This window comes from Brassica oleracea, chromosome C8 (assembly GCF_000695525.1).
Source record: "Brassica oleracea var. oleracea cultivar TO1000 chromosome C8, BOL, whole genome shotgun sequence".
NCBI classification, from domain to species: Eukaryota; Viridiplantae; Streptophyta; class Magnoliopsida; order Brassicales; family Brassicaceae; genus Brassica; species Brassica oleracea.
Window position 1 is genome coordinate 9,512,979 of NC_027755.1, and position 13,687 is coordinate 9,526,665.

General features: G+C 33.0%; 1 protein-coding gene and 2 long non-coding RNA genes across 18 annotated transcripts in view; 1 reads left to right on the forward strand and 2 right to left on the reverse strand.

Annotated features, from left to right (window-relative positions):
* LOC106310215 lies at window positions 1-2,078 on the reverse strand. Of its 16 annotated transcripts, none has more exons than XR_001263727.1 (9): window positions 1,442-2,041; window positions 1,269-1,331; window positions 1,076-1,193; window positions 818-956; window positions 628-733; window positions 512-535; window positions 327-415; window positions 158-212; window positions 1-61 (listed from the first exon to the last, which is right to left on the reverse strand). It is a non-coding gene; the product is annotated as an uncharacterized LOC106310215 (long non-coding RNA). The 16 variants fall into 16 exon arrangements; XR_001263716.1 differs by lacking the exons at window positions 1-61; window positions 512-535 and having other exon boundaries at window positions 154-212; window positions 1,442-1,649; window positions 1,751-1,910; window positions 2,002-2,076; XR_001263724.1 differs by lacking the exons at window positions 1-61; window positions 512-535 and having other exon boundaries at window positions 154-212; window positions 1,442-1,538; window positions 1,751-1,910; window positions 2,002-2,074.
* Window positions 2,079-4,026: 1,948 nt separating this feature from the next.
* LOC106312442 (glucose-6-phosphate 1-dehydrogenase 1, chloroplastic) lies at window positions 4,027-6,493 on the forward strand. Its single transcript, XM_013749966.1, has 6 exons — window positions 4,027-4,303; window positions 4,422-4,662; window positions 4,750-4,864; window positions 4,942-5,297; window positions 5,419-5,970; window positions 6,044-6,493. Exons 1-6 carry the CDS (start codon window positions 4,102-4,104, stop codon window positions 6,288-6,290), a joined length of 1,713 nt encoding a protein of 570 aa, XP_013605420.1. The 5' UTR covers window positions 4,027-4,101; the 3' UTR covers window positions 6,291-6,493.
* Window positions 6,494-12,991: 6,498 nt separating this feature from the next.
* The window catches only part of LOC106311202, a 3,760-nt gene continuing 3,064 nt past the window's right edge, over window positions 12,992-13,687 (reverse strand). The window contains exon 5 of the long non-coding RNA XR_001263942.1: window positions 12,992-13,036. This is a non-coding gene — a long non-coding RNA (uncharacterized LOC106311202). The remainder of the gene's footprint in view (window positions 13,037-13,687) is intronic.

Sequence of the window (13,687 nt, forward strand, 5' to 3'; positions counted from 1 at the left end):
GGAGATTACATTTTCATTCACTAAAATGGGTACATTGCTATATTATTCTTCCTTTTTACAACTGAAAAGATTCAAAAGTAGAACACAAAGAATTTCATGGACCAACTGAAGAAACCAAAAAAAAAATTGAAGAAACCAAGGAGGCAAGGAATCACACCTTTAATCATGTTTCCGCAGCCTCAGGGGCGTCATAAGAGCCTGTGTTACTTCCTCTGCTAGCCACAATCCGGGAAAAAGAGTTAGCAACCAGGAATGAAAATGTTAAGCAACAAAGCAAGCTATAACATTAATGGTGTTATAGAGGGAAAGAGAGAAGAGAACATTACATTCATTTGCTTCTGAACAGTTCTTGGTCTCTTCTTTGGTCTTCAAGGAGGTTTTTTTTTCCCAGCGAAGGGTGTGAAATCTTCTTCGACTACTTCCCTCAACAAAGAAACAGATCGTTAGAGAAATAATTAGACAGCTTGAGATCACTTGTATTGTACATAGCACAATCAGAGTTGAGAACAACCTGTGACAAACACATTACTCAGACCTGCATGATAAATGAAAAACTGGTTCCAAAAATTGGAATTTCTATTCTCTGTTGACACAATGGTTTTGAATAGGGTTTCTCTTATGATTTACCTTAATTCATTGGAAGTTTGACCCTATTTTCGCAGCTCCATTGTGGTGGAGAAGTAGAACCATCATTAGAAGCCTTGCTTTCTGCTCATTCAGTGGAGCATCGATCCTGTAACGAATAAAAAGAACTGAGATTACAATTCACAGCAACCAAAAATATTAAAACCAAGAAAGATTATTTTTGTTTCCTTACTTGTACCATATGCGTTTGATTGACCAAGAAAGCTTTTCCATGCCGTCCGTATAAAGACCATTCAAAGATGATGCCAGCTAAGTCCTATCCAATTGAGTGTCTTGATAGCTGAAACCCTTGCTTCCGCAATTCAATTTAACTGTAGCATCCATAGTACATAAAATATTCAACTGGAGGAGACGAAAATATTGATGTTGAACGCTTTTGATCCAGCTAAATAAGCCATAAGAAGAGAAGCTAAAAGATTGAGTCACTAACCAAAATTACCAAAATCCTTGTGCTTCCACTTACAATCCACGACTTGATCTGCCTCAAAGTTCTTATAGATCAATGTTGTTGCCTGACTTCTCACACTGCACTGCTTTCTTGAATTTTTCTGTATATGTGCAAGAGTGTGAAAATTAGTTTGTGGTCACTGTATGATGCAAAAGACCCATAAACTCTTGCAAACCTTGTCGTATGCAGTCTTCATGTTAGCAAATCATCTTCACGTTACTTAAGGTCTGTGCGTCACCTATTTAAAAAATTAGATGAGAGTAGTGTAAATGCAAAAATTAGTGTTTCCAGTTACAGCTAACACAGTTTGAATTTAAATACAATACAAAAAGTATAAGAAATTCTTACTAAATTCATGACATGTAGAAGTGTGCGTCCAGACTGCGATAAAGATTTACTCAGGTGGGAGCTTCTTTGTGCTAACCGAGGCGCGGCGAGGCTTACCCTGCAGAAAGGAAATTGAAAATATTACATCAACCTTCTAGGCATTATGTAGGTCTAATCGCAAACCTGGATTCCTTTGTAGAAACCACAAAAGCACATAACGCAAGATCCTCTTATGACATTAGAATCAACGAATGGTTTCAAAATTTCTCATTCAAAAGATGTCAAACAAAATTCTGAATAGGAAAGCTTGATAATGAGGATTTAACACACCTGATTTTTTTTTTTTAATTATGAACGCAAGCTTTATACATAAACAACATGTGAATCCAGTAAGAGCATATATACTCCTATGAGTTCGTAGCCACCGGACGTTCCTAGCTTCCCATAACCGGAGCAACCGCACTTGAACGGTGGAGGAGAAGCGTCGTATCTTCAAATCAGAAAGGAAGATTGATGTGTTGGCTATTTCTCATAAAATAAGATTACTAAGTTGTTTTGACGGATTGAGGAGTCGATTTAACCTCTTTAATGGTGGAGAACAAAAGTGAGATAACCCTAAAATCAGATCAATCGACGCGACGCGTACGGAGACGCTCAGGGGTGCTCCCTATCAGGCTGGGTCCCTTGAGCAAAACATAAAGCCCATAAAAATATTAAAGCCCGTATCAATTGCAGACTCAATTAAATGAAACGCATAATTTAATGGGCGAGACACGTGTCGCATGCAACGACTTTCCTACGTGGATTCTCATGTGGAGGGTCTAGGGTCGGTCCGCGCTACGCACGGAGTGTAATTTACATGTGATTATAACTAAATTATTGAATATTTTTTAATTATGTGTATTTTATAAATTTTAGTATAAACCAAATAAAATAACATTTAAATTCAATATTTTAAATTATAAATTAAAATATTTATCATTGTGAGTTATGAATTTTTTAAAAACTTAAATATCAAAATGTAATATTTTATTTATAATAGTTCTAATATTTTAAAATAAAAAATCAACAAAAAAATTTTTTTGTCATAAACAAATTAAAAATAAACACAATTTTATCCATCCTATCCTAATATGGTCCAGTTCACTGTTAGACCCGTCCGACTGTCAATTGGGTTTGAGTTTAGAATATTGGCAAATACGTTACTCAGCGTGGAAGTCGCGACTAATATGCACCACCTCATCAGACAGTAACTGCATAGCCCATACTTTAATTGTTGTTTAGATTATAAGATTTGTGTTATATTATACAGTGTTTGTTGTGTGATAATGTTATTTCAAAAAATCAAAACAATGACCAAAGAAAAAGATCATTTTGATCAGTTTTCTAACGTGGAATAATTGCTATTATCAAAGAAATGATTAAAATTGATTAGAAGAGGCCATATATGGATCGTAAACTTAATATTTTGAAACCAAGTCATATCAAGAGTCTCTAACAAAGTTTCCAAAGCATACTTGAAACCAGCATATTCTTTTGCGTTTCACAATCTGATTAACATTTCCTGAGTTGCATTGAATTTCTTTGTCAGAATTCTATGGCTGCTTGTTCAAGAGATAAATGTTAACGCTGCCTTTCCTTGACTCTGAAGCAAACCAAAGGAAAAACTTGGAGCAAAGAAGATGATGCAGAATCCTCCTCCTTCCACCAATGCATGTCGAACATCGTCGTTGTTGGAGATCGAAGAGGATTGCGAACCTTAAAATTTGGTTTGGAGACGATAAGCCTAACTTGCTATTGGGATCGAAGACTTGGATAAAACATGAAGCCCAACGAAGCCCATAAAATGACCAAACCAAATATACGCTTAACGATATATAAGCCCATCCGATTTCCAAGTAAAGTAAATGAAACGATGAGTTTCATATTTCTCGGACACGTGTCAGCGCAAGGAAACTCGAGTTTCTGACCTGGAATCTGATGTGGAGCCCTAGTAAACTTATCTTTATATATAAAGATATATAAATAGATATAATCACGAAAGTTTTGAGTTTGATTCCGAAAAAGTCTTTATTAAATTTTGCTTAATATTTTAGAAATTCTGAATGTTAGATAAATTGTTTACTTAACTTTGAATGATCCTGTTGTACGGTGTTAACTATATTTTATTAAGTGGATTCGAAAAACGTGTATTGGGGAATAAGTCAACTTGAAAAAGATGTCATAAAACGAAGACTCATTCTTTAGGATAGTGTTTTTAGCGGGAGTTAAGAAACAGTTTTTTAACTTCTGCTAAGAACTTCACTTTAAGAACCCCAGGTTAATCATGGTCTCAGTACACCCAAGACTGGATAGAATATAAAAAAATCAACCCACTGAAGGACGAAATTTAAAGTTTGAAGGACAATTTCACTTGATCGGAAGGGCTTTTACTTTACTGAAAATTCACCACGTTGTTTGCATCTTGCAATTAGCCAATTACAGAATTACTAACAAATAAAACTTGTCTTCTCTTGTACAATCAATAAATGTGGATAATGCGAGAGATAAAAAAGGAAACGACAACAGTGTTTTGTGGATAATGTGAGAGAGGTATCATATGACAGCCTCACAAATGATAAGCAGAGGCTATCAAAATCACATATGAATTTTTTTGAAGAAAAATAATCTAATATCTCTCCATGGCGACGCATACTATGATCGCTCATTCCTCATCCTCTGCTCTCGCTGCTTCGTCTCCATTAAAAGAGACTCTACCACTCTTCACAACTAGATCTCTTACATTCCCGAGAAAATCCTCCTTCTCTCGTTTTCGGTTGAGATTCTTTGCCGAGAAACTTTCTCAGCTCGACTCCTCTAATGGCTGTGCCTCTTTACAAGACTGTAAGAAGTTCCTCCCTTCATCTTCCTTTCTTGAACCACTATGTGTTTGAACTGTTTGGTTCAAAAGTCTCTCTTTTGGCGGATCCTTTTTTCCTTTTTTTTTATTTCTTTTTTGCAGCTGGAGAACATCTTACAGAGGAGCATGACACAAAAGAAGAGTCCTCCACTCTTAGTATTACAGTGGTTGGAGCCTCTGGTGATTTGGCCAAGAAGAAAATATTCCCTGCATTGTTTGCTCTCTTTTACGAGGGTTGTCTTCCTCAGGACTTCTCTGTTTTTGGTTATGCTCGGACCAAACTCACCCATGAGGAGCTTCGTGTCATGATCAGTAGAACATTAACTTGTCGGATAGACCAAAGGTGTTACGGAATATTCAAATTAATAAAATATAATATATATGCATGCTTTTTTAGTTATCTGAAAAGGAGGGTTTGGATCTCAAACAGGGAGAACTGTGTGGACAAAATGGATCAGTTCTTAAAGAGATGCTTTTACCATTCGGGTCAGTATAACTCTGAAGATGATTTTGCAGAACTAAACACCAAGCTCAAAGAGAAAGAGGTTTATGTTCGAGACATTACATTCTTTTACAATTTTATCCTTGTTTTTTGATTTCATATTTTTTTATATATATATAGGAAGGAAAGCTATCAAACAGGCTGTACTATTTGTCAATTCCACCAAACATATTCGTGGATGTGGTAAGGTGTGCAAGCCTTAGAGCCTCCTCAGTGAATGGCTGGACGAGAGTCATTGTCGAAAAGCCATTCGGTCGCGACTCTGAATCATCTGGAGAGTTAACCAGATGTCTTAAACAGTATCTGACAGAGGAGCAAATCTTCAGGATCGACCACTATTTGGGAAAAGAACTTGTTGAGAACCTTTCAGTGCTTCGATTCTCAAATCTTGTTTTTGAGCCTCTTTGGTCTAGAAATTATATACGCAACGTTCAACTCATTTTCTCTGAAGATTTTGGAACCGAAGGACGCGGAGGGTAAGCTAAACTTTTCATCCTCATTAAATATTCTCTCAACTTTACACCAAAAAAATATATATATATTCTCTCAACTTCCATTTATTATCTTAAATAAATGTTTAAAAAAATTCGATTGCAGTTACTTTGATCAATATGGAATCATACGAGACATCATGCAAAACCATCTCTTGCAAATTCTTGCGCTTTTCGCAATGGAGACACCTGTGAGCTTAGACGCTGAGGACATAAGGAGCGAAAAGGTCAAAGTTCTGAGGTCAATGAAACCGTTGCTGCTTCAAGATATGATTGTTGGTCAATACAAAGGTCATAGCAAGGGAGGAAAGGCTTATCCTGGTTATACGGACGACCCAACAGTTCCCAAAAACAGTCTCACTCCTACATTTGCTGCAGCCGCTATGTTCATCAACAACGCGAGATGGGACGGTGTCCCTTTCCTTATGAAAGCCGGGAAAGCTCTGCATACCAGAGGTGCAGAGATCAGAGTTCAGTTCAGACATGTCCCGGGGAACTTGTACAAGAAGAATTTCGCCACAGATTTAGACAAGGCAACTAATGAACTAGTGATCAGAGTTCAGCCTGATGAAGGTATATACCTGAGGATCAACAACAAAGTCCCTGGTCTCGGAATGAGACTCGACCGAAGCGACCTTAACCTTCTCTATCGATCCAGGTAATAACAGGAGTGCATACTTTCTGTTTCTAAGATTTTTCATTTCTACTATCTTTTTTTTGTGTGTGGATAGGTATCCAAGAGAGATCCCAGATGCATATGAAAGGCTGCTTCTTGATGCAATTGAAGGAGAAAGGAGGTTGTTTATAAGAAGTGATGAGTTAGATGCAGCATGGGATCTATTCACACCGGCTTTGAAGGAACTCGAGCAGAAGAAAATAGTTCCTGAGCTATATCCATATGGGAGCAGAGGTCCTGTTGGCGCCCATTACCTTGCATCTAAGTACAATGTGAGATGGGGAGATCTTGAAGATGCTTAAGCTTTTGACAGAAACATGGGATATCAAATAGATTTGGTGTTAATATGAGACGAGCTAACTCTTCCATGTGTTGTGAGCTTTTACAACTATTATCTTATTCATTACATAGATTTAGCTATGTGTGATTTGTTTCTTTTCAACTAGTACATACATTTTGTTCAATAACCGATGGTCAAATGTTAGAGTTTTATAGTTAACTAGGATTCTAGATGCAGAAATTCTCCAACATCAATACACCGCATCAGAACTTTACAATTGAAAGTCTCCCGGGAAATTCGTTTGTTGTACCCCTTTTAAAAAGTGTTGCAAAAAAAGATGCATAAATTCTACAGTATCCATAAAATAATGTTATTTATTTGATGTGCAATCATAGGATGTCTCTCGAATCTGGTATCATGCACTAATTCGTTCTTGTTCTTTTTCTTTGTTTTTAGGATTAGCCTGTGGAGCATCTCACCCTCATTGTTGTTAGGCTTAGCAATGTAAAAACAATGTGTTTGACTGGGAAAGAGACTTCCAAATACAGTTGTAAGGTGTATATATATATATATATATTTATATAAGTATAACTATGGCGTTACATCATATATTCTCTCTGTTTTAAAATATGTATATCAAATAGAAATTAACTAATCGTAAGAGACTGCATAATATAATTATTCACAAAACATCCAACAAACTAAAAAACTTGTATAAGAATATGAAAATATTATTTTGTTTTAGACAAAAAAATTTCATTTATAAAAAAATGAGATTACAAATGTCAATATTCAAAACTCCCAAAAAGACAAATTATTACATAAGTAAAGATATGGGTCATACCGAGAAAGTACAACATGAAAAGTGATATTAACGATGCTTTTTGAATGAAGCCTTACTCGGTAATAAAATCAAAGCCGGATAAATGTCTTGTGAGATATTTTTTATTATGTATAGAATGTACATTAATTGTTAAATTGTATAAAATATTTTCTGGTCCATACAAATATCTATTTTATTATGGTCGATAAAATAATATATCTTATATATATTCTTAATAAGATGGATTACTCATTTGTATAAAAAAACTAGGGTAAACCCACTCTACGGACGGGCGAGTGAATAAACTAATAGTACACTTTTATTTCTAATTTGTAATTTACTTTTAATTAAAAGTAGGATCAGCATGCTTAATTATTTTACAACAATTTAAGTATTTATTTTAATATTCATTTTATAAATTATATATTTATCTAATTATAATAAAATATTAAAAAATAATTATTTAGTTTCTATCAATGTTTATTTTAGTTTTACTATACCAAAACTCAAAAAAATAAAATTTAATTACATACGATTGAAGTAAGTAGAATAAAGTTATTTTCTCACTTAGTTATGGAGGAGGTTCTCCAAGTGTGCACCAAGATGATTAAAAGACTAAGTGAAATCTTGATCATCGTTCTTGCAAATTTTAATCTTGAAGGAAGATATAATCATTTTGAGACAACTATAATGAAATGCGCTTGAAGGACCAGTTAGTTAGTGTATAATCGAGTTGAGGAGTATGTCACTTCCTTGGTAATATTTGCTTTAAAAATGTTTGGGATTCGTATAGAATCCTGTTGTATTGGTCCGTACAAGTTCAGAATGTTATAATCTTAAACGGCTGAAGTTGGTAGTCATGTTGAAGCTCTAAAAGATATGTCTGATGTGCAACATTTTTTTATCTTAGTTTCTTCTGTGAGGAAACTACATCAGCTTTCGTAATTACTAGAGCTTTTCCCGGGCTACGCCCGGTTTTTTTTTTCCATAAATTATAATTTATTTTAAAATATTATGTTATTATATATAAATATATAGTATTGGAAACTATGATAAATGTAAATTATAAAGTTTAATTATTAGAATGCAAAACGTAAATAATGGTAGAATAAATTATTTAAAATATTACCACAGCAAAAAAAAAAACAGGTTAAAATTTAAATCATTTAAAATTTTGATTTCCTTTAATTCTTATGTTCATTCTATCTTTCTGATTCATATTGAATAATTAGTGGCTAAGATTTTAAGTTCTTACCAAGAAAACTAATATTTCTAGAAGTATACATGAAAACTAAAATGGGGTTGCTCAAATTTTTCTTCCAATTTCAAAAATGTTGGATACTATAAATCGTTTTTTTTTGTAAATATCTTGATAAAAGGTAAATAGTTAATTGTTTACTGAGTATTTTTCTAAAATTTAACAAATGTCGAGAAAAATACAATATTTTTTGAAGGTGATTGGTAAGTACTCTAAATGCTTTTCAAACTTTTTTCCACAACTACTTTAATTTACCAGTCATGCTCTAAAAAAACAATTAAAAGGTACAATTAAATTGAAAAATAGATTGGCTATGAAAATCAAAATTTCTAAAATTTTATATTTAGTACTTTGAAATCTGCATCAATAGATTCTATAACTACAACAGAGAAACTTGCAACTTATATTCTAAAGCAAACAAATTAAATTTTACAGCGTCTACCAATCAAAGACTTCATGAGGTTCTTATGTTACTAAGACTAAATATCTCTACTAAATATTGTTCTCTGCTAAATATAATTTTTTTAAATATTATTAGTTTTCATGAGGTTCCTGTTTTTCACCATCGATTTTCCAAGAATGAAGATAAAAGACATTATAGATATTAGATACTAAGCGTTGGTCGTATATTTATGTATACGTGAATTCTCCAATTGACCCCCATTAACGGAAAAATACATGTTAATCAACATCTTTTATGGTACAATCGAAATAAACTATTGTATGTAAATCAAATAATATTTCGTTAAAAATAATAATTTAGATTTGGGTTGTGATTTTGCATCGAGTTAGTTATTTATGAAATTTTTGTATTAAAATAATACAAAAAAATTCGCATATTACATATTTTAAAATGTTATTAAATTATAGGAATTCTAATTTTATTATAAATTTGATAAATTTGATAAATTTATTTTTAAAAATAAAAAAATTCATAAATACTTTAAATTTGTGATGAAAATAAGACTAAACTAATTTTCTTAAATCATTTATAAAAGTTGAAGAATCATTTATAAAACATTTATAGAAATTTATAAACTCAACCTCACCATATAAATACTAAAAACAAAATAATAAATAATAATTACTAAACTGAATCTCAAATTCTATAATATTTTTGCTTGAAAGTAATATCAAAACGTATCTAAATTATGGTATTTTTAAGCAATTTCTCATTATATTTGGATATTCTTTTCTAATGTGTTTTTCATTTTTTTAAATTAAATTCTTAAAATCTTCTGTATATATATTGTCTAAACATTTTGTCAGAATATTTACAAAAACTTCCCTGTTTTGTTTGCTCTAACTTTTTTTACATTACAATTTTCGTTCTAATGTTTGTTTGCTTAGATGTAAATCTATAAAGTAATTCATAATCAAATACCGTGTGAATAGATTGGATATAATTTCAGTTTGTTCATATCCAATTTATTTTGCTGTATTAACTTAGTTTAAGCTTCATTTTAAGTGTAATTATCTCTTCCTTTTAAAACTATTTATGTAAACATTGCATTTTGACTTACTTTTAATGTTAACAGATTTGATCCACTTTATTTATTTCAACAGAAATTGACATGCAGTCAACATTTCGTGTACACACCGATATAAACTAACATTTTTTTTAAAACATAGTTACACTATCACGAATTCTTGCTTTCGTGTTAACCGCAAAAACGATCTTTTGATACACTTGCATATTTTGCATTCTCTCCTTCTTAACTACTACGTCTACTATATATACTTTCAAGTTTTCTATTCTCTCCTACTCAATTACTATGCAAGTTGACAAAACAAAAAACATTAATGTGCATCAACATACTAAAACATCAGAGTATTTTCTTTCTTCTATATTCACAAGAACTTGGATCACCTCTGTTTTCTTAAATTATATGGATAAGCAAATGACGGGCAAGAATTGTCTTCTTTCTTTATCCTTGTCACTCTTGTTGTTCCATCTGGTGTTAAATCTCCTTTTATGACCTCCAATCTTCCCATTTGTCGTAGAAGAACAACATGTATTCATTGACTTTTATTTTCTAACCATGCATTGTCTCAGGATCTAAATTTTTATAACAAACATATTATGTATAAACAGTTACTAAAAGAGAGAGATTTGAGGAATAAACATTGTATACCTCTAGAATATCCAGAACCAAAGTTTATGTTTATGTTTTCTCCAGTTTTCTCTACCAACCCATTTTCTTAATGCTCTGTTTCTTGTCACCTGAGCAGGAATATATATTTTCATCGACCTTTAGCAAGTGAAAAGATTGGCAATAGATAGTGAGAATACATAACATATTTACCTTAGCGACATTACTTGCTCCACTAACAACATGATATAGACCATCAGGTTTCTTTAAAACGACAAACTTGATTGAGGCAAACCTGTGACAGTTTTATTATGTGCTTCTTTGAATCTCCAAAATATGCAGATAAACCTGCAAACGTAATTTGGAGTTATAAATCTCACAAATATAAATATACAGATTTTTTTTAAAATCTCACAAATCTAAATATTTGTTTCCATCAAAATGGTAAGAAACCACCACCGTTAGAAGAATAAATTATAAGATCTCTTGTGGTTCCATCTTCCATAATGACCTGAGCAACAAAAGCTCCCAATCTAAGAGTAACTGCACCGTCTCTATGTGTCCCTTCAGAGCCGCCACATGAAGAGGTGTTATTCATCTATCTGATGCTCCGTTTATCACTTCGTGAAGAACACTGCACACATTTGAAAGACATTTTCAGGTAATCATGTCAACTGAAGCCATAAGCTTTAACTCTTTCAAAACACTATTAAACCTTTGATCAAATCCAGAAACTGAGGATTTGTTACTCTTCAACAGGCTCCAGCAGTTGGGGACATTTGGTATCTACTCCGAAAGCAATATCCTGCTAAACCGAGGATGACCATTTTGAGCCGCAAAATACAAAGAGGACTCTATTGTTAGCTAATATGATATGTGATTCGATCAACCCGATTAATCAAACACAATCACTATGTCAATCTGTGAGAATAAAGTTTCTCAAATGCTTATGTTAGCACCAAAACGAATGAGAATCAAACGACCTCCCAATGACCATGTTGGCATGCTTGCATCAAAGTGGACTGTAGAAAAAAAAACCCCCATATTAGGATCATCTTAATCAATTCATCATTATAAACTATATGTGGATAAAAACAACAAAACCCATATTAGGATCATCTTAATCAATTCATCGTTTCCACAAAGGTCAAAACTTGTTAGAATCTCTGAGATCTTACAAACTGGGTTACCTCGTGGTGGCCTTGGGCGGCGGCATAATGGAGAGGAGAGTTACGGACACAAGGTGGAGTAGCGAGCAGCTTCCTATAATTAAAAACAATTTTTTTTTTGCTATTCTCATGCTTTGAAAGGGAAAACAGCATTTTCACACTATGTTAATTACAATTGCAGCACTGTGATATAAAAAATTAGGAACACTGAAAAAGATGGAGACAGATCCCAATCAAATGGAAGGCTTCCAAAACTAAAATCTACCTAGTGTTCCTCTGTCTGATGAAAAAGGCCAACAAAGTCAGAACTGACATGGAAACCTAACTTTCAAGGCGGATCAGTAGATTCTGTAGCTCTCTTTCCTTCCTCCTCCTCGGTCCATGATCTGAGAAAATAACATAAGAGGATTCAAACATTCGGAAAGTCGGTTATGGACAGATTGAAACTCAATGGTTAGAGATCCGAATGCAAATAGTTTCTTTGACATAAAACATAATATAGTTTGGACTGCATAAGTAGTAACTAGCCATGGACAGAGATTTACGCTCCCCTCCAGTTCATACTGCAACTACGAAATGTTTTGAGCAGTATTAGGGAGTTGTATGGCGACATTGGCGTATATATATAGGGTTGAGAGGGGTAGTCGAATAGTAATTCGTGGAGTTGTTGTCATTGATTTGATGAATGCAAAAGAGTTGTATTTAGTGGGAGGAGGAGAAGTTGAATGGCGATTTACAACTGAAAGGGAAGCTGAAAGGCGATGAAGTTGAAGGAGGAAGCGGAAAATGCCAAAAGTTGAAAACCTTACTGCGACAAAAACTGAAGAAAGAAGAATGCTTTAGGAGATGAGACAACTGCCTACTTTCTATTGGTTTGAATTTTTAATCCTACGTGGATAGCTTTAGAATTGAGCATTAGGAACTTTTAGTATTGTAAGATAAGATTTGAAATACAACACGTGTTACGCTATTTTCTAATTAAACTCAATATTGGAACTGGCATAATGAAAGTAGATTGTTATTGTTTGACTAACTATATCTTATCTGTGTGACAGTAATAGTTGTAAAAAAGAGAATGATGTTGCACAAAAAAGAGAAAAAAAGGAGAATGAGTTATCGGAACAAAATTCTTAGTTTCTGCCAATACAATTCCTTGCTTTCAGTGAGTTATTTCTTCAAAGGTTCATATGTTGTTTTCCTTGTAGGTGACATAGTTTAGAATATAATTGTTCATGAACATTCCTGTCATTTCCTGCACACCACCAGTACCATAAACATATGTTTTTATGATAATCTAAGTATAAAACATATCTCTGATCCAAAGAAGGCGAGGTGTAGCACCTGTTGAGGGTAGTCTCTGTTTTCTAAATGCGAATTTATGATCAGTTTTCCAACGCGCTGAGGAGGCAACAGATCTTTCTCGACCTGTTAAAACAAACACTACAAGAAAACATATTTATTACAAGGGTCATATTCCTTGTTAATTTATTGTAATAGAAGGGTTACAACGAATTAACAAGGAATAGCGTTTCGTTGTAAAACGCCCGTCATAATACAAGATTCGTCGTAACTTTCATGTAACATTTACGACGAAATAAATTCGTTGCAAAAGGGAAAGAGAGTATTTCGTCGTAGTTTCGTAGTTACGCTTCATCGTAAAAGACTCGTATAGTTTCCTTGTAAAGTCGTCTTTAAGTACTTGTACAATTTACGACGAATTTACAAGTCTTTTAATGTAAAGTCCTTGTAATATTTACGAGAAATTTACAAGTATTTCCTAGTAAATTTCCCGTGAAGAATACGAGGATTTTACAGATTTTACAAGGAAGTACTTGTCAAATCCTCGTAATCTTTACGAGAAATTTACATCTCATTGTCATATTATTATATTATTATGAAATATTCAAAATCAAAATATATAATATATAAAATAAAATATTGAAAATTGAAATATTTTTTTTAAAAAAATATATAAATGTCAAAAAATAATATTCAAATTAATAATAGAAAAAAAAAAGTTGAAAAATAAAAAGCTAAGGGAGGACGCCGTCGAAGTAGTTGTTGGAGGTGTTTCTT